Raw genomic sequence first — 26,293 nt, 5'->3', positions numbered from 1 at the left:
TAAACAAAAAATAGTATTACATGTTTATTTACAATATAAAAAATAATAAATCAGTGTCACCTGAATATACTAAAACACCAAACAATTCGTGCAAAAAAAACATTTTATTATAATGATTGGGACTTAATAGATAATTTATTGTTTTTTTTTTTGTAATACTGTAGATTACATTTTAGTAATTTAATTTATGATTATATTTTTATGGAGTTGTCCACACAACCACTCGAATGTCAAAAACATTCGAAATTTTTAACTAATGTGATGTTCACCCATTTATTGTGTTACATTATCATAAAGGTTCAAGTAAGCAATAGGAAAAAAACAAAGAAATTGTATGAAAATTAACCTTTTAATCTATAAATAATAACGAAAATAAAGTACAAAGATTCCTCCTTATCTCTTTCAGATTCATTAATATAATTACAAGTAACTTATTGAAACATCAATATACGAAAGAAACGTCTACCATATTTACAAATAATTCGGCAAGTATGTACAAATATAACGTATCTCCATACACATGACCACAATTATTTTATCATAAGCATTATAATATTGTCGTTTGTCGAAAAAAAAACAAAGCAGCTGTTAAACATCTTATTATTAATATCACATTTTATTTTAGCAAATTGTGTTTGTTGTACAGTCAATTACTTATGTGTTTATCTCAAGTTTTATTTCAACAGATAGAAACATTATTAAATACAATCTGGACTTAATTTGATTTATAAGCTTAATGAGATTTGATAAATTAATAATTGTGGTTTACACATTTTCCTCTGAAGAAACTAATTTAAACAATCATGTTAAGAAAATCATTTTTTTTTATTATGTTGAAAATGGTTTATTTTATTCAAACGTTATTAGACTCGATTAGAACTTCGTAGTTATAATTCCATTGTAAGGCATTACTGCCAGTACTATACAAAGCTTAGTAATTACCCTAATTATTTAACGTCAAAAAAAAAATTATTTTAAAATCCTTGAAATAACTAGATACTTTAGTCTTAGGCATCCAATAAAATTGATTTTGTGGCAGTATTATTCAATCACATTTATCTTTGATAAAAACTAATTTTATGTATTACTCCTTAACTGATATCTTTGTATTTTTTATAATTTACTTGAAACACTCTTCAATGTATAAATTGTCTTTCAATTCCTTTATTAGTAAGCATGTTACTGTTACCTATATAGTAAAACTATTAATTATTACGTGTAGAAATATGGAAGTAAAAACCTAAATACTAATCTTACGCATACATCTTCGAAGGAAAACTAAATTAAAACCATTCTCAAGTCCCAACTACATTATATACATTTTAATTAACGCTAATGTGGCCTACTCATTATCATATTAAATAGTAAGGAACAATTTTCAACAACGATAATTCCACGAATCTTATTAATACGACTCCCCAAATACAAGTCTACAACAATTTGTAATAATAGAAACTACAATACAATGCAATCATCAATATTTACGATTACCTAGAGAATGTGGCTTCTTAAGCAGCACACGTATTCTTACATAAGGGAGATATACGCGCGACTATACATTATTCAGTAGAGATCGGCAGTACATTGCCTAATACCTAATATTGTTGTAATAACAACCGAGACCATGAGACCATATAACCGTTTACTCTCCAACACCACATTACGATCACTAAAGTTCACTTTCCAAACATTTGAGCATTAACATGTGTTACATAATGGAACACAACGCAGACAGTTCGCTCCCTTTCTGTATAGGTGGCTGTCTACTGAACTGAACGCCTTGCAGACTCGGTTTCAAGGTATACTCCATCTCTGGTTCCTCACCGGGTGGTAATGGTTCATCATCAGCACTGACGTCTTCCAGGAACTTATCTTCTTGGTTATTGTTGACGAAGGTGGGAATACTTTTGCTAATATTTATCCGTATCCCACCGAAGGGGATGTGAGCCTGTGTCGGCGCGCCGTCGAATTGCATGTTTCCGTCAATTGATGATATCACCGATGTGTGCGTGGTTTCCACTGTGTGCGGTATGCTTTCCAACTCCGCCGTTATGATTGGTTCGTCATCTGTTAAGACAAATATTAAATGAAATTATTACTTTTTTGTGAAGTAATAAATGTTCTGTGTGATTTTTTTGACGATAAGCTACGTGCTAAAATGATCATCATATCAATGTATTATAAAGAGTTCCCATTCCTGCCAAAAAAGACTAAATTTTAAATTTACAAAATTCTATACACAAAAATGTAACGCCATGTTGCAATCTACAACTGCCATAACGATTTTTCAATTTCATACAATACAAGAAACACATGAATGCAGTGGCGGACTAAGGTCATCGGAGGCCCGGGGCGGAAAGTTGAACGGAAGCCCTCAAAAGTGTTAAAAGTTTATTTGATTTTACAAAATGACAAGTGTGATTCGGTGACCTTTTTTTTTAGCTGACTGATACACATTTCATAGATTGTTTGGTTCTGTCGACCTTTTTTTAGCAACTGTGTTTGGAGGCCCCCTAGGATCCCACTGACTGAATGACACATGGATGGTACCCATTTGCCCATATACCCATTAGGTATTTGTTGTTAGCTTTTTCCAAAAGGTTACATAATCAATATGCCTTAATTATCAAACTAAACCACAATAAATGTGATGAAAAGTGTCTGTGCGTACCAGGATCGATGGGCTCCTGCTTGATGCGAACAGCTGCGAAGTCCCTGTGTAGCTGGTCGCGGTGCGCCCTAGCGGCGGTCGTCTCGTCGTCAGTATCCGCGTCGTCATCCAGCAGCACCTGCTCCACCGGCTCCGCCTTCAGCACCACGTCGTCGTCTTCGTCAGCATCCTCCTCCTCATCCAGCTCCGATATCTGGGGAACGGTGACATGTTAAAATTAATTGTTTAAGATGTGGGTTGGAGTGTGACTATTAAATGTTCGGGATGTAGATAATTTAATTGGACGTGGCTTGGCTTTACGACGGGGGCACTGCAAATGTACAGAATTGAGACACGATCGGAGGTAACCTTTTCCTGTGGACCTTGTCTCCGGATTTATTCTGCATGCATACCACTTGCATCCTATAATTCGTTAATTAATCACGCGTGTCACAAGTACGCGAGTCATGAAAAAGATATTGCATGTTAATGGTCACGCGTACGAGTGACAAAAAAAACAATTTAATTTTTAACTATCATTCAAAAATAATAAACAATATAATATCAGTTCATCACTCTTTAATCTCACCAAAAGGTCAAAAGCCTGTAGTCTGACTCAGCTCGAGGTCTACATATTACATCTATTTAAGTTTATTATTGTACATAGAATTTTCGTGACGAAGTATTACATAAAGTTTCTTTCACCACTTTTCAATGGGAATACGCTCTTAATTAAACTACGGTATGGTACTTACTTCGACGGTAGCCTCTACAGGCGTGGGCTCAGGCTCCACTACTTCCACCTCGCAGTCCGATACATCTCCATCGTCGGCGTCTTTGATCTCTATCGCCTCATCCGTTTTCTCCACATCGTCTGCCTCCACTTCCACTGTATCGTCCGCTGGCGGCTCGTCTTTTGTTAAAGAAGCCTAAGATACACAATATGCATATTAATCATGTAAAAAATTTATTGTTATTAATTATAGACGGGGTTATATATATTTTTTAATCTACAGGGTGGATACATTCATACGACAATAAATTTAACCACATGAACCTATCCATCTCTCAAGCCTTCAAACAAATTTTCAATCAAATATCTTTAGTACTTTAGGTACAAAAAGGGTGGTTGACGCTATCCTACCGAACTTTCGGGCCTGGCTGAAGAGCAAGGGTAGAGTGACCTACCGCCTTACTCAGATACTTAACGGACATGGCTCTTAGCAAAATTTCAAAATTCAATTTTTTTATATCTATTTATATATTATTATCTATTTATATATTATTAAATTAGAGTATACATGAGTCTTAATTGGCATCAAGGTGGACTCTACTAGGTTAATGGCAAAACGTCATAGTTCTCAATTTTGCGTTTACCACAATTGTTTTTTAGAACATTAAAATGGTCGCCCAAATAAAATATACAAAACAATAACGCTAACGCTTTCTACACTCACAGCCCTATACTAGGATTTCCTGTATAGTGGGTAATGGTGGTACAATAGCACAATCACCTTGTAGTCCCCCAAACAGAGCGGATGGTAGTATTTGTGCTCGTGGAGCAGTGCATTCCTGACAAGCCACTCCTCCTGGTCCTCGTTGTAGAACTGCAGCAGGCAGTCGAGACCATCGAATAAGTCGCCCAAACAAAATATAAAAAAACAATAGCACGGCAAAGGGAGATCTCCCGCCGGGCTAGCTGATCATGCCCGGGGAGCGGCCGTGCTCCAACTGTCTCAGTTCGGAGCTAGTGTATACGCCAGATATTTAGAAAACTTCGATAGCGTGATTCAGAATACTCGTGGCGCCATCTCTTGACGAGTAGCGGGAGGTTGCCACGGCACAATTACCTTGTAGTCCTCCGAACAGAGCGGATTGTAGTATCTATGCTCGTGGAACAGCGTATTCCTGAGATGCCACTCCTCCTGGTCCTTGTTGTAGAACTGCAGCATGCGGTCGAGACCATCAAATTAGTCGCAAACAAAATATGATAGCACAATCACCTTGTAGTCCTCCAAGCAGAGCGGATGGTAGTATCTGTGCTCGTGGAGCAGCGCGTTCCGGAGATGCCACTCCTCCTGGTCCTCGTTGTAGAACTGCAGCAGGCGGTCGCCGCAGAGCGCGCAGGCGTGCGGCGCGGGCGCGCCGGCCGCCGCGCTCGGCGCCTCGCCCTCGCCGCTCGCGGGCGCCGCGCCCTCCTCCGCGCCGCCCGTCTCGAACCAACTCTTCTCTGAACACACGACAGATACACGACGATAAAGGTGATGTAAATAATATAAACAGAACTATGAGTCAAAACAGTAAAATTTAGTAAAGATTAAATACTTAATTTTATGCTAATCTTAAATTATATGTCTAATGTATGAAGGTGGTAGAACCCTTTGTGGTTCGACTCCGGCGGCACCACCGCCACACCTATTTCTACCTAATAACAGCAGTGCTAGGCGCTGCTGTGTTCCGGTTTGAAGGGTGTGGTAAGGGAGACAGACTTTTCCGAGGCGTTCCAGCTTAGTCCTCAGGGGTAGCGGCGCATCTGTGGCCGACCTCAGGTAGGAATATCTAATCCTATCTGAGGTTGATTACAGATGTCCATGGGCGGCAGTAGCCACTTACCATCAGGTGGACTGCATGCTCGTCTGCTACTCTTATATTAAAAAAAAAAAAAATAATAATAATTTCAAGGTACTTTTTTATATTATAAGAATATACAGGTGAATTTTTCAAATAGGCCCTCAGGGTCAATTCCGAAATTAAAGGGATTAGCGAAAATTCTGAAGGGAGAAAATTAGTTCCCATAATTTGATAGCTTGAGATAGAGAAATAATATAGAGGATATATTTCTTTTTCAAAATGAACTCATTGGATTCGCGGCTTGCAAAAGATATTTAAAAAAATGTAATGATGCAGTTTTATTTTTATCAAAATCGGCATTCTTTTGGCATCTTTCAGCATTATTCGCTAATCCTTATAGTTTCGGATTTGGCCCTGAAGGCCTATTCGAAAAATTCACCCTGGATATAAAAAACAATTGCTGTTCGTTAATCTCGCTAAAACTCGAGAACGGCTGGACCGATTTGGTTAATATTGGTTTAGAATAATTTGTGGAAGTTAAGGGAAGGTTTATAAGATGAGTAAATATGAAAAATATTTCAGAAATAAACTCTTGAGGCGATACAAAGTTTGCCGGCTTTGTTTGGCAAAGTTTGCTAGCTATGAATAAAAACAGTGAAGTTTACATTGAATGTTGCCATAATACCTATTTTTATATTAATTAATAAATCGTAAATGATAACTACCGACCAAGAATCTATAATTAACCTCAGAGGATTAGTATTACCTAAGATTGACTACCTTGTCCTACCCTTAAGGAGTTATAAGGGCATACACGAAATCTTACAAGTGTGCATGGAGCGAAGGTCCGCTTCGGACCTCCGACTCGTATTTATCCATGGCACCTGCTGCGATAAGTTACAGTAACATTCTTACTTATTTCGAAAAAATAGATCGGTGACCGGATATTTACTATATGCACCTACTCTGAAAACCATGCCACCCGGCCACGAGTGTAAAAGCCATCGCGCCGGTTCTGGCGGAAGTGCCAGTCCGGGCGGAGCAGGTGACGTCACGGACTCACCTCGCTCCTCGAGGTCCTCCACCTCCTCGTACTGCACCCAGTCGGACAGGTCGTAGTGCCAGTGGCGGCTGTGCGCCCGCCGCGCGGAGTCGCGCTCGCGCCGGTTCTGGCGGAAGTGCCAGTCGAGGTGCTGCGAGTAGCGCACGGTGTGCTCCGGCGGGAAGCGGGCCCCGCAGCCGCTGCACTGCATACCGCCGTACAGTTTCGCCACCAGGCCCGGTTGCTTCCTACATACAAATTACATTAGTCAAATTACAAGTAGATCGCCCAGTTGAAATTCGACCAGAATCATAACATTCCAAAAAAAGGGCAAAAACCAAATAAATTACACTGAAGCATGTCAGTAATTTAAAAATCAAGAACAAAAAACAGTTGACGAAAAAATAACAAGGTTTTAACTGTTTTGTTTTAACCGATTTATATAGTCGCGCGTAGGGAAGCGGTCACCATTCTCAAATAAGAGTAATCCGGAGTAGAACCACATAATACTTAAAAGATACAATAAAACATGATAAAATATCAATGACGATATACTTACACTCTCAAGGTTTCCGATTTCAGCAAATCCACTTTATGAATGACGCTCTTGTCTTCCCTAGGCTTCGGTTTGATGTCTTCAGGTTTTTCCTCTTCCTTGGCCTCGGGTTTCACGTCATTTGGAACAGACACTATGCCTGTTGCTACTAACTTTGCAAACAAATCATTTACGTTAATGTTGCCAAGTATTGACAGAGGGTTGGGAGGCTTTTCTTCATTTGTATCAGACTCGATGCCCGGGATTCGTTCAGTTTTAGCAAACAAGGGTTCCGCGAGACTGTACTCTGAACTAGACGCCGGGGCAAAACTAGATGGCATCACACTTGCCAACATATCAAGACCTGGAAAACAAAATACATGATCGATAAGAATATAACAAGAAAAAATACAATGAGGGTTCTAGGTAAACTTTAAAAATTAAATTCAAAGTCAAAGAGTAACATCCAATAATGAAACCTGAATCCAGGTCTCAAATTAGCATGCTACAAGCTGAAAACGTATAGAAACTAAATGTTTTGAAATGTTGCTTTAATTACCTTGATTTTCCCCTTCCGGACTTGGAGACTTGACGGCCCTGGGTGGCAGCTCATCTACCTCCATGTCTGTAATGACTGGCATGTTCAGTTTATCTGCAGCCGGTGCTGGCGGGGGCAAGACGAACGGCAAAGATGTCCCTTCCATGTTAGCGATATTAACCTGCCCAGCTTTGATATTTCTCGGAAGAGCTGAAAACCGTATGAAATACTTTTCGTTCCCGAGAAATATTGGCTTCGGTAAGTCACCAAACTCAACTCTGAAGGGCTGCTCATTAATCAATACAGTGCGTAGCGCATCGACGAAACGAATAGTGAAAAATTGGCCATTCACATTAAACTTCTGCACTTTCGCATCTAGATACACCGGACACATATGTGTTGCATTCACGATAAGATTGATCTTCCCAGCCACAAGATCTGTACATTTTACTTTGCCAATATCCACCTGTGGCGGTGGACCTTCTAAATGCACCAGCCGCGGCTTACCATCAATTATCACTCCTAGTGGCTGCCCACCGAAGAAACACTCATACCATCGCCCATTGATAAATAGTTCCCTAGTCGGTGCACCAAATCTTATATCGAACACTTGATCGTCAATTTCAACTTGCTTATACCCTTCATTGAAGGATATGACTATAGAATCCTTATTATCAAATGTTACTCTTCTACATCCAGGTAAGAATTTAATTTCTCTCGGATCATCCCACTCCAGCATGATGATAGCGGTTTCTCCATAAAATCTGATTTCTCTAGGAATACCGTCAATCTGTATAGTTTTCACGGGATCTTGGTCAATATATTCTAATATTTTAAAGTCTGTCGGTGGGATAACAACGTTGGGAGCTCCCAGAGGCGGTGGTGTTTCAGTTCGTTCGTACCGTTGTAGCGGACATTCGCCTTGACACATACCTAGCTTGGGTGTGGGGAGAACTGGTGGCATTAAGGGCATGCGGGGATCGAAGGGGGGCCTGGGAGCTCGTTTATCGAACTTGCCTCTGAAAAATGGCGGCATAGGTGGTCCCGGTGCTCTAAACCTTCGCGGACCTCTCCACGCCGGTGGATATGGACCCATATACATGGGCAGCATCGGTGGGAAGGGAAGTAAAACCTTTGGTTTTCCGTCTACCATATTTTGATTGTTTATTCTCATGTCTGAATCTGCGTGATAGTCCTGGTTGCTGTTCGGTACGTCCATGAATGGTGCCGGTGTCACTCTCTCGTCGATATCGCCAAAGTTGTTGCGCTCAGAGGGCGAAGACTTAGGACTGGCGACCTTGTGGTTCTCCTCTTCTATATGAGCTTTGAGCTTTCGTTTGGAGTTCTCGAGAGATTCTCTTTGCTTAGCTTCTTTTAACTTTAATTTCTCATTAAGTTGCAACACTTGGTACATAAGGGTATTATACTGATTTTTATCTAATTGTCCATCATTAAATTGTTCCTTCGCTTGAGACATGATAATAGATATTGTTTTCTTGTGATCTTCAGCATCGAACACGTCGCCATTTTCATTTCGTAGGTCCGTGTCTTCTGAACTGAGTGTGCGACGTCTTTCCTTTTCTATACCTGTATTAAAATAAAGACGTAACATTAATACATATTAAAAAGCAATGTAATCTGAAAATATATTTTCAATACTTTATACATACTTGGTGATTTGCTGAATAGTAAAGGACGCCCCAAGCGGTCTTTTCCTTTTGTGGCTTCAGCCAATTTCGCCCTGACTAGATCTAATTTAGACGGAGGCTTCTTAGTTTCATCCTTCTCTTTCACTTCATGCCAGTCTTTCTTCGGAGAACCGATTGGAGAGTGCATATCCTCGTCATTCTCGTCGGCGGTATTGTTCTGAGAGTCCTTTGGCGAGTCTGCCATAGACGGTGGTGGTGGCGCGACCGCTTCATCCACTTGGGGTAACTGACGCAAATCTACATCCTCGTTGCCAAACAGACTGAAAATTTCACATTAGAAGCTTTAAGATTTCCGATTATAATTAATACTATAATTATAACATAAGTGTGTACAGAACCATTTCGCCAGCAAGCTTTTTGTTACTTAAGCCTCATTCAATCTGCGATTAAGCAGAAACTACTTTCAAATCGTTTCAAAGCGTATCAAAGTGTTCGCATGCTTACATATCAAACTTGTCGAGTTTGTTTTTCTTGACCTTGCCTTCCAAAGCCTCGGTGGAAGGCCTCTTCTGTGCCACTGGCGCAGCAGTCTCAGCGATCACCGGGTGCAACAATCGTAAGTCCACATCTTTGTTCTCTACTACCACATCTGGTACACCTAAAAACACGACTTAATTTTTATGAACTCCTAAGTCTTAATACAACTGCTGCTTATTCACCCTTTCCAATTCCACCCACCTGTCGGTATAAAATTCCCGAATATAATATTATTTCCCAAAGTTATATGGAACTTGTGAGGTCAAGAATTAAGTAACAAAAGTTTTCAAATTGAGAAATTTCTCCAGTGAGCTGATGTGTTACCTTGTTTAATACCTTCCTTACCAGTAATGATCCTCGTAAGTTGCAGTTAGAAACATATGTAGGTACATAATGCATTAAAAATGAAAGCTCAGAACTTAATAGATTCTGTGTTATTGTATAATTTTTAATTTATTGTACAAATACTGTAACGCTCATAAAAATAGAGCTAAATCAATGTTATATACGCAGTCATTCGGCCAAACTTGGAAGTCATGTATCGAATATCTGGGGGCACGGTAGTGCCCCCCCCCCCCCAAGTCGAACAAAAAAAAGCGGCACAGTAGTACCATTCTTTTATCGAAGTAATTCGGGCCATTTTCGACCCCTATAATATATATCTAACATTGTTATGAGTGATGTGTGGATAGTCATAAGCAAAATTGTTGGTGTCAGTGACCACAGAGTTCTGAACCCCTGATATCAAAAACTAAACTTAAATATATTTACATTACACAAATGTTCAAAAACGATGACTATATATTTTATGTTATGAGTAAATATTAAAGTATGATAAAATTAATGGTTCGGAGATAACGCAATTTTAGGGGCGGCAAAATTATATGAAGGAGGATATTTTCTAGCTGAAATGTTCTTACACTAATCCACTCTCACCAGTTGTAAGCAAATTTTCCCCCTAATTATCACTTAAGCTACCATCATACGAACCTGACATGTCTATATTACAGGCTGAAGGTATGTTGAGATGCAGGCGACGCACTTATAAACACAGCGATATAAGGAAAACAATATTAGGACACTTCAAAAACGGAAGTTAAGTGATTAAGAGAATTCAAAAAGTAAATTATACCTTTTTTGTTTAGTATATGAACCATAGGATTGCTATGATGTAAGCTTAGAATCTGCAGACATTGATCGATTTCGATTGCAGCGTACACTGGTGTCGGTACTGATTTCCGCATGGCATAGCAGTTCAGTTTTTTCAGCAGTTTCTTCGCTCTTGTTAGAATCCATGTCCGAAGATAGTGCATCGTCACTTTGCCAATGCGTCCTCTTATAGCTGGTCGTTTCAAACTGCCCGATGCTTACCTGTAGCCCTACCGATTCCATACCTACTGTATTGTGCCGCATATCCTGAATCTCAACATAAGCATAACTATTGCACTGTCAGCAGAACGCGAATAGGCGATTGTTGTGTAGATGTGAACAAGATCACTACAAATGTCTCCACAAATTTCAAAATTGTACGTTGGAGGATCTTGATATTTCAAGATCATTTTCTTCTAGTTAAGAGGGCGATGCTCCAGCACACCATAGAGGTTATTTCTTTGTCTTCGAGCGATGATAGAATTTTTGGTGGAACAGTGTCACGGATTTAAACACAGTCATGACATTTTTTAACTTCCTTGTAGATATTCAGTTTCTCATGGGCACTGTTTTACCCATATTATATGTACTTTCATATAGACTAGCCACGCTTAAAACATAATATAAAAGCATAAACTTTAATTACTTCAGATTTAATTACAATAAATGAATATTACTAAGAACGTGATCAATATTACATGTTAGTTATTTAAAAATTCATTCATTTCACGACTATAACCTTGAAAAGATTCCATTTAGGTTAGCACATTACTTTGTCATTTATTATGAAATTATATTTGCACCACATTGCATATCTAAAATGCTCACAAGAAGGGTCTTTTCGTGTCGGGCTGCAGGTACACGTGACAGTGAATGTTCCCTTAAAACAGAAAAAATGTCGCTCACTGTGAAACCTTTGAATATTAGAATTTCTTTGAATAAAGTAATATTTTCGTATTGTAGGCTATCATACTTCAAGTCAACCGCTATATAAAATACTATGAGCTCACGATTTTAACATTTAAACGCCATTATTTCTGAGTGCTGTTACGGTAGTGCACTGATAGTTAAACATATAAAAGCAGATCAAATTTCGCATCTACTTCGTTATCGTAGTCGAGGATCGTATTACGAAGAAAAGCAATTCTATATAGTGTGTTGAAGACCAAACTTATTAGTTATTCATTTATGTTAAAATGATCGTGGGCTATAAGAATGCCTAAATTTTAGTTTAATTTGGAGAATAGTTCGTTATATAAAAATGATATTCTTATGAACAAGTAAACACCAAAAACGATCCGTGATATAAATTTGTAAATGTTAACATTGAATTCTGTTAAAAAATGTGTGAATGAAATATGGGTATATACAATATACAAACAGGATAGAAGGTAGTTATACTGTTTTTTAATAAATAAAATACCTTGTATCACACACTTGTAATAACTTATTTTTTTTACAAAGAATTATACACATCTTCATAAAAATTAACTTCTATATACCTCTACTACCGATATAATTTCATTTCATTTTATATTAATATGTTAGTACATATGTGGTCTATGATTATTTCTCATATACATGAAAAAAGCCCTGTAAAAGTCTGTTTGTCTTATAATATCTAACAAACTATTTTCAATTTAATTACCAGTAGCGCTTTTACTAGTAGACGTCACGAGTCGCTGGGAAGCCAAGATTTTTCACAACGTACATTACACAAATCATATCATGTTCTTGAAAAACGTTTTTAAGTCCGAATGTTTTGCACTGATATCACTGAAGACACTGTCTTTATGTACGTCTTTATCCATTGTAAATACGACACTATATCTTCGAAGGGCATAGTTGAATTAGCAACAAAATATAGATGAAAACGAGGCGCGTAACAAGATTTCAGACGATACCCGATGTGATGTCAACTGACTCCACAGTTCTTGTCCTTAAATATTCTTCTAGTATATACACCAATGTACACAAGAGTTCAGGCAATGTTGAGATATGGAAAATAGTCGATTTATCATACAACCACCAGCCGCAAATGTATCGCTATTTACTCCAAGTGCAGGCTTTCGGAGAACTTAGTTTTAATTAACCAAAACATATAAAAAATGTGTAGAGGTATGTTGAAGTGACAATTAACGCAATTACTGTCTACCTTACATCAGCCCACTGGATGAAATCGTCTTATAAAATACAACTTCGCAAAAATAATTCACAAGGACTTTTTGAATATCCTCTTTGTTAACAATTTGACGCAACTTTAATTTCTTGTGTTCTGTCTGAACACTGAATGTAGGATCAACTAAATGTGATTTGTTTGAGCAATATGAAGAAGAATGAAAAAAGAGCCTTGAATTTACTAAGAAAAATAGTTGACAGTACAGTTATATTAAAAACAGAATTAAAAAATGCCTACATGAATACCAATTTGTGCAACATAAAAAGAATATGTTGAAAATGTAATTTTGGCAAAGATTGAAAAGATGTTGTTAGATTTGTGGACGTTAGTAATGACATATTTCGATCAGCTAATCACACGAGGTGACTTAATAATAGAGGGTGCGACTTCGATGATAAATACCAACACGAATACTCCAAGAATTAAAAAATGTTTTATTTTATCACAGAATTGGTGCTCCATTTCTCTTCTTACTACTAATATCACAGTCGGAAACGCGCGGGCGGCGCTCGATCAACCTCGCACTCTAACATAGGGGGATATCTTACTTGCGGGCTCGCCCTCGGGCGGCGGCGCGGGCTTCGCCTCCTCGGCGCGCTCGTCCGGCCGCTCGGGGCTCTCGGACTTCTGCTTGTTGCGGCGCATGTACCGCTCCTTGTTGTAGTTCCTGAGCTCCTTGAAGGCGACCACCTCGGGCTCCGGCGGGCGCTCCTCCGCCTCCTCGCGCTCCGGCGCCCTCGGCTTGCGCTCGCGCGCGCGCGGCCGCTTGTCGGGCGGCGCGGCGGCCTCCTTGCCCTCGCGCCGCTTCTTGCGCTCGCGGGCCGGCTCCTTGCGGCGCTTGGCCGGCGCGGGCTCCTCGCGCGGCTCCTCCCGCGGCTCCTCGCGCGCTATCTTCGGGATCGGCGGGAGCTTGTTGATCTTCTCGGGGTCGGGCACGTGCAGCCGGTCCATGTATGCGTCGATGACGCGCTCCGGGCGTTCCGGGCGCTCGGGGCGTTCGGGGCGGCGCGCACGCGGGCGCTCGCGGACGCGCTCGGGCGGGCGCAGCGGGCGGCGCGGGTCGCGCGGCTCGGGGCGCACGTCAATGGTGATGACGTTGTTGCGCTTGGTGACGCGTTCGAGGGGTTTGATGTCGAACACGTTGGGCGCGATGGGCGGCGCTGCGGCGAGGGCGGGCGGGGCGGCGGGGGCGGATGGCGCGGCGGCGGGGGGAGGGCGGGGCGGCGCGCGGCGCGCCAGGCGCGGGTCGCGGCGAGCGCCGGCCAGCGCGCCGCTCACGGGGGCGATGCGTCCCCCGGCCGGCTTGTTTACGGGCTGAGGACAACGAAAATATTTTCGTACACGTTTGCGATCTTGGCACAATAATTCCATCTATCACGTCACAATTGAATAGGCCCATTTTGACACATGCCATCCTAATTTCATTAAAAGTTTTGAAATAACTGTATTAATATTTAACACGTAAGGGGTCGTTCAAGTATTACGTAAGCACTTTTAGGGGGTCTTTGCTTTGCTTATTTTGGACTAGTTTATGCCCGCGGCTTCGCCCGCGTTTAAAAGAAAATAACATACTAACATACATAAAACTGAAAATTCGTACCTTCAAGTTTGTTAAACATCATCACTTGATCAAATGCATAGTTTACGATTCGATCCTTACTAATATCGATTAAAACAATCGATGTTTTGGGACCAAAAGATCGATTCTCCGATTAATCGATCTTAGATCGCCATCCCTAGGTCCCGTGGGGTTTCCAGGATAAAAACTAATCTATGTCCTTTCTCGGGTCTAAGACTATCTTTGTACAAAATTTCATTAAAAATCGATTCAGTAGTTTGGGCGTGAAGAAGAGACAACCAGACAGACAGAGTTACTTTCGGATTTATAATATTGCTTATTTTGGATGACGTGGGGGGTAGGGGAGTCTAGATGATGATTACATCATCGGTAGTTTGTAACTTGTTTACACGAGTAGCAACCCTCACATTGTCTTTACTTGAAAGCTAAACGCATTATTGGGGATTCCCGCACATCATGCATACGTTTAGGCATTTTTAAAATTATAATTATAATATATAAAAAAACATTACATTAATTCAAAAACGTTTACGTAAGCATGGGGGAGGGGGTAAGAGCTTGTCTTACTTTTGCTGACAAGGGGGATGGGAGGGGGTTAATATTTGTAATAAATCTGCTTACGTAATACTTGACGGCCCCTCATTAGAAAATACTTTCAAAATACAAACAAACAATTGCGAAATAATTTGTAAACAACAATAGTTGTAAAAGTTATTAATTATATTACACATTTTATTCCATTTAAAATGTGTGTAGAAAACAATTTATCCTACATCAAAAAGTATTATAGGGCGTATTATGTCAGTCGGGTAATTTGGCAGTTTACGGCCATTTACGACTACAGCTTGCCGGCCTCAAACCATTCGGAAGAAACCATAATCGAATAACTTTCAAATAATCGAAACTTAGAATTACCAATAATTAATTATTTATCCCTTTTTCATCATAACAACCATAAAATAATTGAGACTTTGTTTCTTAGTGAATGATAAAATGAAAATAATAAATAAAGGTTATGATGACACGAGTGATATTTTATTTAATAATGTTGAAACTTTTAAATTGCGCAATAATTAATTTTCTATTCTCCTTTTTATTAAATTTTTAAATGATTTAGAAAAATATTAAAAATATATATAAAATATATAAAAAAAATATAAAATATATAAAATATTCTGTTTACTAAATATTGAGTAATCTATACAATACTAAACGGTGTTGTAATCGATTTGACATAAAAATCGGTTTATTTGGCTATCGATTTGTATGGTACATGCTTAGTGCCGTAGCGATGGCATGTGTCAAAATGGGCCTATCAAAATTGTGACGAATATAATAATGTTTAAAAGCCTAATAATACTGCCGCACAATGTGTTTTAACCAAATGATAATTAACATTATTGTCGGTAATAAATATTTCGTAAAAGAAGCCTTTTTATTAAAAGAAACTGTATGAGTATAAATATCATCATTAATTCATTATTATACATATGATATTACGATTATTATTGTGTTGAAATGAATACAAAAAACTCGAGAAACTGCATATCAGGTCACGCAAAGTACAGAACAACAACAACAAATCTTATTAAAATCACCTTGCATCATGATCTTTAGCGGCAAGGGTGGAGGGGGGGGTGGGGTGTTATGGGGCGGTAAGCCCCCCCCCCCGGTCCTCCGATTCCGGGGGGGTCTCCAAACACAGATGCTAAAAAACAGGTCACCAGACCCGAACAATCTATGAAGTGTGTAACATTCAGCGATAAAAAAGGTCACCGAATCACAAGCGAATAATTCTGACACATTTGTCATTTTGTAAAATCAAATAAACTTTTTACACTTTTGGAGGCCTCCATTCAACTTTCCGCCCCGCGTCTCCGACGGTCTTAGTCCGCCACTTATCATGATTGAATAAAATGTTCACTCATCTTTAATAACGACACGAGGGCCATTGATGGTTGGTATGTCAGCAATAATTAATTATGATTTCCATTTTTTTTTTTTCAAAAATTCCTACGTTCCAATTCCAATGTTTATTACATTAGTGAAAGGAACTTTCGTTGACAATGTCAAGCGGGGGTTAACAATTACTAATATTTTGCTTACTTATACTTTATTGACCCATTTATACCAACAGTTGCTGTATAAAAAGTAAGGCCCATACAAAGTCACCAATGCAGTTGGAACAGACACATAATTATGAAATACATTGTTAAACATCGTCTTCACGTTTCATCATTAACATTGACTCGAAATATTACAGATACATTATTATTTCAAAATAACTGTTTTGTAAAATGACAAAACACATTAAAAATAAAAAAAAACTGTTTTCAAAATTTTTGTTAATAATGGGATTATTATTTCACAATAAACTTTCCCTTGAGATATAGAAAATCAAATAAAAGTTTCAAATTCTAAATTTATTCCATTAACCCATGTATGTACTTATTTTTTCTTCAGAAAATTGGCGCGTAGTGCTCCAAGCAGAGCTGTCTTTTTTGAACATTTAAGTTTGCATCTTGGTCAAAATTAATCCATAGCTTTATAAGTAGACACATTATTATGGTTTTCGTAAGAGTGAGTTTTTCGTCAGCCGCTTTGTTTATTTAATCAATGGAAGGTTATATAAAATGTAACTCACCGGCCCGAGCCTCTGTTTGACAGGTATAGCCGAGGGTACATCGGGCGCCGCCGCGACCACTGGGTTGGCGGGCGCGGGAGTCGCCACCGGAGGCGCTGCCGCTACGGCTGGCACCACTGGAATCACCTGAAAACAAAATGTAATTGCCTTAAAATAAAACATTGACAAAAGTAGAGTTACCTGCGTGGATCATTCACTGCCAACATTTTGAGCAGATGCGATCTATTTAACAATTGTATCCAACATGGCATTACCAAACAACAGTTTAGGTGTTGTGCACTTCACTGTTACTTTTGTTGGGGGATCAACTACTAACTAAACTTTGATGAATAATTTTAATCAACTTATAAAATTATCTTTATGTTACATTTTACCAATATTTTACCCCATTTCACCATAATTTAAAATATTGCATGAAATTATATTTACAAGTACTAACTTTGCATGACAAATTTCCTAGAAAGATTTTAAATTTAAGAAAAAACTGACATGTTTTTTAGCATTTTTATCATTATGAATTAATTTGATTAGTTTGGAACAACATAAAAAATATATAGCAAAAATACAAATATAGTCTTCATAGTGTAGTATCAATATAATACCTTTTTAACATTTTTCTCTGCCAACTCCAACTGCCGGCGAGTATGCTCAAGTTCCATTTCCACTTTCTTTCTCTGCAGCATGAGGAGTTCTTGCTCCTTCTTTGCGACGATACTGCGCATTTTCTCATCTTCCTCCGCTGGCGCAGTCGGCGTGACACTTGTTGTAGCTGCAGGCTGCTAAAAAATATTACATATTTATTCTTATTTTCTATTCAATAGTAAGTATATACAAAATGATATTTTGTTCAAAACTTATAAAAGAAAAAAAAAACATTTGATAAATGTTTCCTTCAGTGTCCAAAATAAATATATTCCATATAATTCGTAGAAGTAAGCCATAAATATGTCAAAGAGATATATTATAGCTTTAATACATATTTAATTATCAACCATACTGTAAGGAAAGTGATAAGGGAAACCCCAGAGAGGTTAAGCATAGGTCGTAACCACAGCTTAAGAAACAAGGACAAAAAAAGCATGCCACTAAGGAGATTCATGTGATTGGCATTGCGCCCAAATGTTAAATCTATGTCAAACATAATCAACTAAAAAAACACCTTTTTCAGAAAATTTGGATTTACATGGATGTTTGACTGCTGCGGCTGCGCCTGTATGGGCCACGCATGGTCAATCAGGTTCACTTTTACATCCAGCTGGTACAGTTTCGTCGCCGGCAACACTTCGTGCCATGTCTCCCGGAGCTTGAACATTTGTGACCTGATTTTCTCATCTACCTGTAAAACACATGACATAATATAAAGAAATTGAGCAAATAAATGTCAAAAAACAAATTGTACAGTAAATTGAAATTATATATTTACCTGTTTAAATGTCCTAGTGAACATATTTACGATGCTTTGAGAGAACTTCTGAGTGTAAGCCCCGCCGACATTCTTGATTATAGAATCAACTAAATACAGAACAGGCAGCTTGATCTCGGGGTGCACCTGTGTGGAGGAAACATACTTCTAGTCCCAAACCCCTGGGCTGACCAAGTCCAAATTGGCTTGTCCAGTGATTTTATCCACTTCTTCATTTTTTCCAAATTACATTAATGCCTATGTCACATATCCATAAGTATTGGTTCGGGTACAATAAGACAAAATTTAATTCAGCAGCCCATTTAATAATACAATTGAAAAATAAATAAGAAGTCAGTTTCAAAAATCGTTTATTATTACATGTCCATACACGTCTGAAACTAATGAGCTTCTCAATCATAACATACCACTGATGGGTAACTTTGTGTAGTTTATGCATCGAAACAGGTATCCCCAAGAGATTTTAGAAATAAACAAGACAATTCTGATACTAAGTTTAAACAATTCAATTCAGATAAAGATTCTTGTAAATAATTCTAAGAAGACTAGCCCATGAAATATTTTTTTTTACATTTTAAACAAAATACCACACTGTTAATTATCAAATTAATAAATTTTACGCAATCAATGTATAGGTATGTCTTTTGTTTTTGTTTTAAGCATTACATGTTTATCATATGCTTGGTGAATAATTTACTTTCTACTCTGCATTTATGACTCATTTAATTACTGTGGATATCTTTATTAAAATCTACAGATTAAAAATACTGGTTTCAAGCCAGCCTGTTACTTTAAACAGCATAAAAACTAGCCCTGTTAATATGTGGTTTTTACAAATCGACTATATGAGGAAACTTTAATTGAATACAACACAAGATAAGGAAAATCATAGAATTTATCTTATCTCTGCTAAGTAAGAAGTACGAGTCATCATGAGATATATTAGTATGAAACGTATGGGAGATACCTGTTCGTCATGGGGCAGATTACAAAGGAGGTCAGACAATTTCACTAAGCGGGCGTCACTCCGCGCAACTTTCGCGACTTCCTGCGAGCATGGCGCGGGCATCCAGCGCCGCCGCACGCCTAACTTTAAAAATGCAAATTCACCTTCTCCAAGTGCTTCTCCACCGTATCAACGATAACGCCAGCATGCTCGATATTTTCTTCCGCTAGGATCGTTAGCATATTTATCAGCGGTTTGCTGTTGACGGTGAGGTCCGCTAAGCTCGACGCGTACTCGTCTGCGATTTCCTTCGACATATTGCTGGCTCCTAGACGCCGATCCCACCATACCAGGCACGATCTTCAACAGCACATCACTGTAAGACCGAATAAAACGAATATTACGTGGCTGCACATCCAAAATGGCGAAGTTTTACAAGGCAACACGTAGTAAACTTACGTTATCACAGATTTTAACGACCGATTTTATTTTGATTACACAATCCTAATGACCAGGCTCACGTACAGAATGATATGAACATATTTTTAGATTAAACACGTAGCTCGATGTTAAATACAACCAAGAATTCGAGGAACTGGCTGGCTTTAGCCTGACTTGACGTAACACAAGCTATGAAATCAAAATGGCCGAAAGTAAAAGCAGGTGTATACTGTGCATGCCTCAAAATGACGCATTTAAAATATTCTTTACTGGCAATTTTTGGACACAAAATTAATTTCAAAGTAATATAATAAAATACGTATGTATTTAATTACTCATTATATTATCAATTAATCGTAAAAAATAGTCCTCAAAACGAAAAAATCATTTTCGAATATGCAATGTTCATGCGATTAAGTATAGTAACCTATATATAGTTGATGCGATAGATATTGTCATTCATCGATATTTTAGAAACTTAATAGATAACTGCCAATATTTAAAAAACATTCATTCCTGTCCATGAGAACTAATGCTATATACAAGCTGCCCTAATATTAAATAACCATCGCTTTACCAGAGAGTCTGGAGGCACGACAGTGCCTCCTCAAGTCGAACAAAAAATAAATAAAAAAGCGGCACGGCCGTAGCATTCTTTTCTCGAAGCAATTGGGTACTTGACAGTTATAACAATAAAATATGAAATATATCCAGTATGATAGCTTATAAGTAAACATAAATTATGCAGTATTTAGTTTAATTTTTAATACGTTCTAAGTATTTTAATTTTTTAAAAGAAATTTTCGATTTTTTATCTGTGGATTTTAAATCCCAAAACGGCGACAGTGCTGCCTTAAATGTCAGGTGACGTCACTACATGCATAATAAACAAGACAAATAAAAATGATATCGTTTGCTGTTAGAGTTGGTTGAATTTATGTTGTGAACCGAAATGAATCCACAGTATATTAAAGCTGATAGCGTGAATCTGCTTAAAGAAGATATACAATGCAATAAATAAAAATGAATACAAAAACTTCCGTGAAATAACCTATGGAAATCACAAATAAACAACGTAAGTAAAATATTCTTTATATTTACATTTAATCATTTCGGACAGTTAAAACATTTCTTAACCGATTTCCGATAGAAGAAAGGTTGTCTTTAAGTGATTATCAAGCATTTTAAACTATACTTATATTCTTATGTGAACTGCTCTAAGGTTATTTATTGGTTATATTTATATTTTCAGATCTTCGCGACACTCGTATAGTAACGACGCTATAGGGTATGTGCAGTTTAAGAGGCAGGCAAGTTTGTATTTCATGAAAAGTAAAAGTTGTCCTGAATACAAGGTACATCAAAAGTCATGCTCAGTGTCCATGACTGTATATGAAAAACAAAGTATTATTAAATGTGATGACTGTCCTGCCTCCCAAGGATGCAGCAAACATGATTTAATGTGGAGTCATAGAAAGTGAGGAACCAAAAGTTTCAAAGCTGGTCAGCACTCTGAAGTACATAAAGAAATGGGAAATAGTAGTTCTTTACTTGAGTAACAAGATGAAGGAAGGAAAAAGACCATACAGTTGCTGTTATTGCACTACAGATTTCTCAAAATGACAATGATAAAAATTATATATCTAGTTGTTACAGAAAATAATTTAAAAAATGAAGAAAGTACACACTCAAGCAGCACAAAAATTCAGCTTCAATATACAAGAAAATAACAGCTTCAAAATGCTTTGAGGTTATCTGTAGTAAATATTGTAAATGTAACATATAATGATTAATATATACAAAAGTTCTATGGTGTGTACTCAATAATAGACCCATATAAACCTAACAAACAAAGCAGTCGGTTAATAAAAGATTAAAATTAGCAAATCATGTATTTTTAATTATACAGTCCTGTAAGTTAATCCGTGCACAAGTAATAATAACTCAGTCATCGAAATAGTTTGTTTCTTATTAATTACAGAATGAGGCCTTAAAATAGAGAATTCTCGTAGACGTCTTTTAATTCATTTATTCTATTCTTAACTAATACTATTCTAATTCTATTCTTATTGTAGACATCTTTATAATATATGAATACTTTAACATGCTGTTTTGTTCTGATTACATCCGGGTTTGATGATTTAGAGTATAGGAATCACTCCTTATTCTTTTTTCTCATTAATACTTCTATTATATGTTTGAATCCTCTGTCTGCAAGTTCTTTTAATGTTTATGAGATTTCGGTTTAGGAACGTGTATAAGCAAATTTGTTAGGATATTTAGCGATCGTACTTGTACACATCGTCACTGCACACGTCTTATAACTTGTCATTTATTTCAATTTTAGTTATAAAAGCTAAATAACTCCCTATTTTCTTCCGAGCGTTGTTTGTTTACAGTATAATGACGTTTCGCCACAAAATGACACTTGACCGCCTGATTTAACGCGACGTTCCGTTCACCGTAAAGAAACTTTGTTTTTTATTAATAAATAGCCCTTTTTTCGAAAAAGTGATCAATGAAAGGCATATATAATACGTATACTAATTCATTACAACACTTTCCCAAAAAGTGTCAAGTAGCCAATTGGCTACTTGACACTTTTTGGGAAACTGTTTTAATGAATTCATATAGGTATTATATATGCCTTTCATTGATCATTTTTTCAAAAAAAAGGGCTATTTATTAATAAAAAACATATTTTTATTACGGTAAACGGAACGTTACGCCAAAACAGGCGGTCAAGTGTCATTTCGTAGCGTGACGTCAACACATTGAAAATATAGAAATAAACTTCGACGCTACACATACTTCAGGGGAAATCTTGGGAATTATTTAACTTTTATTAGTACAATTGGCTACTTGACACTTTTTGGGAAACTGTTTTAATGAATTCATATACGTATTATATATGCCTTTCATTGATCATTTTTTCGAAAAAAGGGCTATTTATTAATAAAAAACATATTTTTATTACGGTAAACGGAACGTTACGCCAAAACAGGCGGTCAAGTGTCATTTCGTAGCGTGACATCAACACATTGAAAATATAGAAATAAACTTCGACGCTACACATACTTCAGGGGAAATCTTGGGAATTATTTAACTTTTATTAGTACAATTGCAAGAATGTCAAATTACAATGCGTGTGCAGTGACGATGTGTTCAAGTACGATCGCTAAATATCCTAACAAATTTGCTTATACAAGTTCCTAAACCCAAATCTCATAAACGTTAAAGAACTTGCAGGTTCTTATGTGTTTAAATCCTCTGTTTGCAAGCAATGACATTTTATACTATCTATGTAAGAGAAGTATTATTGAAAAAAAGGAATAAATTTAGTAACTCTCGAGTGATTCGTCAATTCCAAATCATTGGAACGGGACATAATCAAAACAAAACAGCAAGTGGAAGTATTCATATATTTAATATATTATATAGATGTCTATGATAAGAATAGAATTATAAGACATCTATGAGAATTCTATTTTAAGGGCCCATTCTGTAATTAATAGGACACAATTAAAATATTTCATGACTGTGTTATTATTGATGGTGCATGTGCACTGATTAAGTTACATGACTGTATAATTAAAAATACATGATTTGCTAATATTAGTATTTTATTAACCGATTTCTTTGTTTATTTGGTTTATATGGTTCTATTAGTGAGTACACACAGTAGAACTTTTGTATATATTTATCATATGTTACAGTTACAATAATTACTATAGATCACCTAAGCTAAATTTTTGTGCTGCTTGCGTTTCTGCTTTTCTTCATTACTAAAATTATTTTCCGTAACAAATGGATATATATTTTTATCACTGTCATTTTCAGAATTAAATTGCAATGCAATAATAGGAACTGTATGGTCACTTTTCTTCCTTCATCTTGTTGGGTAGGTTACGCAAGTAAAGAAGTACTATTTCCCGTGTACTTTACTTTATGTATTTCAGACTGGTGCCCACTTTCGAAACTTTTGGCTCCTCACTTCTTCTAGGCAGGACAGTCATCACATTTTCATTTTCATTGATGTACCTTGTGTTCAGGACAACTTTTACTTTTCATGAAACACAAACTTGCCTTCCTCTTAAACTGCACATACTCTATAACGTCGTCACTATACGATTGTCGGGAAGATCTGTAAATATAAATATAACCAATTAATAAACTTAAAACAGTTCACATAAGAATATAAGTATATTTAAAAAAATCTTAATAATCACTTGAAGACAACCTTTCTTCTGTCTGAAGTCAGTTAAGAAATGTTTTAATTGTCCGATATGATTAAATGTAAATATAAAGAATGTTTTACTTACGTTGTTTATTTGATATTTCCATAGGTTATCTCACGGAAGTTTTTGTATCCATTTTGATTTATTGCACTGCATATATGGAGATTCTTTAAGCAGGTTCACGCTATCAGCTTTAATATAGTATGGCTTCATTTCGGTTCACAACATAAATTCAACCAACTCTAACAGCAAACGATTTAATTATTATTTATCTTGTTTGGTTTCGATGTAGTGACGTCACATGACATTTGAGGCAGCACTCTCGCCGTTTTGGGATTTAAAATCCACAGATAAAAAATCGAAAAATTCTTTTTAAAAATTAAAATACTTAGAACGTATTAAAAAATAAACGAAATACTGCATAATTTATGTTTACTTATAAGCTATCATATCCAACATATTTCATATTTTATTGTTATAACTGTCAAGTACCCAATTGCAAGAATGTCAAATTACAAGGCGTGTGCAGTGACGATGTGTTCAAGTACGATCGCTAAATATCCTAACAAATTTGCTTATACAAGTTCCTAAACCCAAATCTCATAAACGTTAAAGAACTTGCAGATTCTTATATGTTTAAATCCTCTGTTTGCAAGCAATGACATTTTATACTATCTATGTAAGAGAAGTATTATTGAAAAAAAGGAATAAATTTAGTAACTCTCGAGTGATTCGTCAATTCCAAATCATTGGAACGGGACGTAATCAAAACAAAACAGCAAATGGAAGTATTCATATATTTAATATATTATATAGATGTCTATGATAAGAATAGAATTATAAGACGTCTATGAGAATTCTATTTTAAGGGCCCATTCTGTAATTAATAGGACACAATTAAAATATTTCATGACTGTGTTATTATTGATGGTGCATGTGCACTGATTAAGTTACATGACTGTATAATTAAAAATACATGATTTGCTAATATTAGTATTTTATTAACCGATTTCTTTGTTTATTTGGTTTATGTGGTTCTATTAGTGAATACACACAGTAGAACTTTTGTATATATTTATCATATGTTACAGTTACAATAATTACTACAGATCACCTAAGCTAAATTTTTGTGCTGCTTGCGTGTCTGCTTTTCTTCATTACTAAAATTATTTTCCGTAACAAATGGATATATATTTTTATCACGGTCATTTTCAGAATTAAATTGCAATGCAATAATAGGAACTGTATGGTCACTTTTCTTCCTTCATCTTGTTGGGTAGGTTACGCAAGTAAAGAAGTACTCTTTCCCGTGTACTTTACTTTATGTATTTCAGACTGGTGCCCACTTTCGAAACTTTTGGCTCCTCACTTTTTCTAGGCAGGACAGTCATCACATTTTCATTTTCATTGATGTACCTTGTGTTCAGGACAACTTTTACTTTTCATGAAACACAAACTTGCCTTCCTCTTAAACTGCACATACTCTATAACGTCGTCACTATACGATTGTCGGGAAGATCTGTAAATATAAATATAACCAATTAATAACCTTAAAACAGTTCACATAAGAATATAAGTATATTTAAAAAAATCTTAATAATCACTTGAACCTTTCTTCTGTCTGAAGTCAGTTAAGAAATGTTTTAATTGTCCGATATGATTAAATGTAAATATAAAGAATGTTTTACTTACGTTGTTTATTTGATATTTCCATAGGTTATCTCACGGAAGTTTTTGTATCCATTTTGATTTATTGCACTGCATATATGGAGATTCTTTAAGCAGGTTCACGCTATCAGCTTTAATATAGTATGGCTTCATTTTGGTTCACAACATAAATTCAACCAACTCTAACAGCAAACGATTTAATTATTATTTGTCTTGTTTGGTTTCGATGTAGTGACGTCACATGACATTTGAGGCAGCACTGTCGCCGTTTTGGGATTTAAAATCCACAGATAAAAAATCTAAAATTTCTTTTTTAAAATTAAAATACTTAGAACGTATTAAAAAATAAACGAAATACTGCATAATTTATGTTTACTTATAAGCTATCATATCCAACATATTTCATATTTTATTGTTATAACTGTCAAGTACCCAATTCAGGCCATTTTCGACCCCCTCCATTCGCCACAAATTTATCTTTAGAAGAAACAAGGCAATGGTTTA

General features: G+C 36.7%; 1 protein-coding gene and 2 long non-coding RNA genes across 6 annotated transcripts; 1 reads left to right on the top strand and 2 right to left on the bottom strand.

Annotated features, from left to right (window-relative positions):
* Nucleotides 1–11: 11 nt before the first annotated feature.
* On the bottom strand, nucleotides 12–20,123 carry Pcf11 (Pcf11 cleavage and polyadenylation factor subunit). 4 transcript variants are annotated; one of them, XM_073089431.1, is made up of 16 exons: nucleotides 19,902–20,123; nucleotides 19,607–19,818; nucleotides 18,497–18,622; nucleotides 18,233–18,409; nucleotides 17,676–17,852; nucleotides 17,074–17,199; nucleotides 13,399–14,164; nucleotides 9,490–9,643; nucleotides 9,007–9,305; nucleotides 7,358–8,923; nucleotides 6,823–7,162; nucleotides 6,285–6,511; nucleotides 4,654–4,880; nucleotides 3,406–3,579; nucleotides 2,672–2,864; nucleotides 12–2,067 (listed from the first exon to the last, which is right to left on the bottom strand). In XM_073089431.1, exons 2-16 carry the CDS (start codon nucleotides 19,757–19,759, stop codon nucleotides 1,709–1,711), a joined length of 5,064 nt encoding a protein of 1,687 aa, XP_072945532.1. In that variant the 5' UTR covers nucleotides 19,760–19,818; nucleotides 19,902–20,123; the 3' UTR covers nucleotides 12–1,708. The 4 variants fall into 4 exon arrangements, with proteins under 4 accessions (XP_072945532.1, XP_072945533.1, XP_072945534.1 ...); XM_073089432.1 differs by having other exon boundaries at nucleotides 17,676–17,849; XM_073089433.1 differs by having other exon boundaries at nucleotides 18,257–18,409.
* Nucleotides 20,124–20,552: 429 nt separating this feature from the next.
* LOC140754317 (uncharacterized) lies at nucleotides 20,553–21,770 on the top strand. The gene is made up of 2 exons (XR_012103642.1): nucleotides 20,553–20,958; nucleotides 21,136–21,770. It is a non-coding gene; the product is annotated as an uncharacterized LOC140754317 (long non-coding RNA).
* A 1,635-nt stretch (nucleotides 21,771–23,405) lies between these two features.
* On the bottom strand, nucleotides 23,406–26,223 carry LOC140754318 (uncharacterized). The gene is made up of 3 exons (XR_012103643.1): nucleotides 25,814–26,223; nucleotides 24,206–25,640; nucleotides 23,406–24,027 (listed from the first exon to the last, which is right to left on the bottom strand). It is a non-coding gene; the product is annotated as an uncharacterized LOC140754318 (long non-coding RNA).
* Between the last annotated feature and the right edge of the window lie 70 nt (nucleotides 26,224–26,293).

Source organism: Epargyreus clarus, unplaced genomic scaffold, assembly GCF_041222505.1.
Source record: "Epargyreus clarus isolate Ecla_fem2 unplaced genomic scaffold, WU_Ecla_fem_2.2 ptg000029l, whole genome shotgun sequence".
Lineage (NCBI taxonomy): Eukaryota > Metazoa > Arthropoda > Insecta > Lepidoptera > Hesperiidae > Epargyreus > Epargyreus clarus.
Note: the sequence above shows the minus strand (reverse complement) of the source record. Positions and strands in the feature narration are given on the sequence as shown.

Coding starts and splice junctions, on each gene's coding strand:
- Pcf11 (XM_073089431.1), bottom strand. CDS start 19,759: ATGTCGAAGGAAATCGCAGACGAGTACGCGTCGAGCTTAGCGGACCTC. Junction 17,853..18,232: donor ATCCAAATTTTCTGAAAAAG/GTGTTTTTTTAG, acceptor AATATTTTTTAG/CAGCCTGCAGCTACAACAAG. Junction 6,512..6,822: donor AAATCGGAAACCTTGAGAGT/GTAAGTATATCG, acceptor ATTTGTATGTAG/GAAGCAACCGGGCCTGGTGG.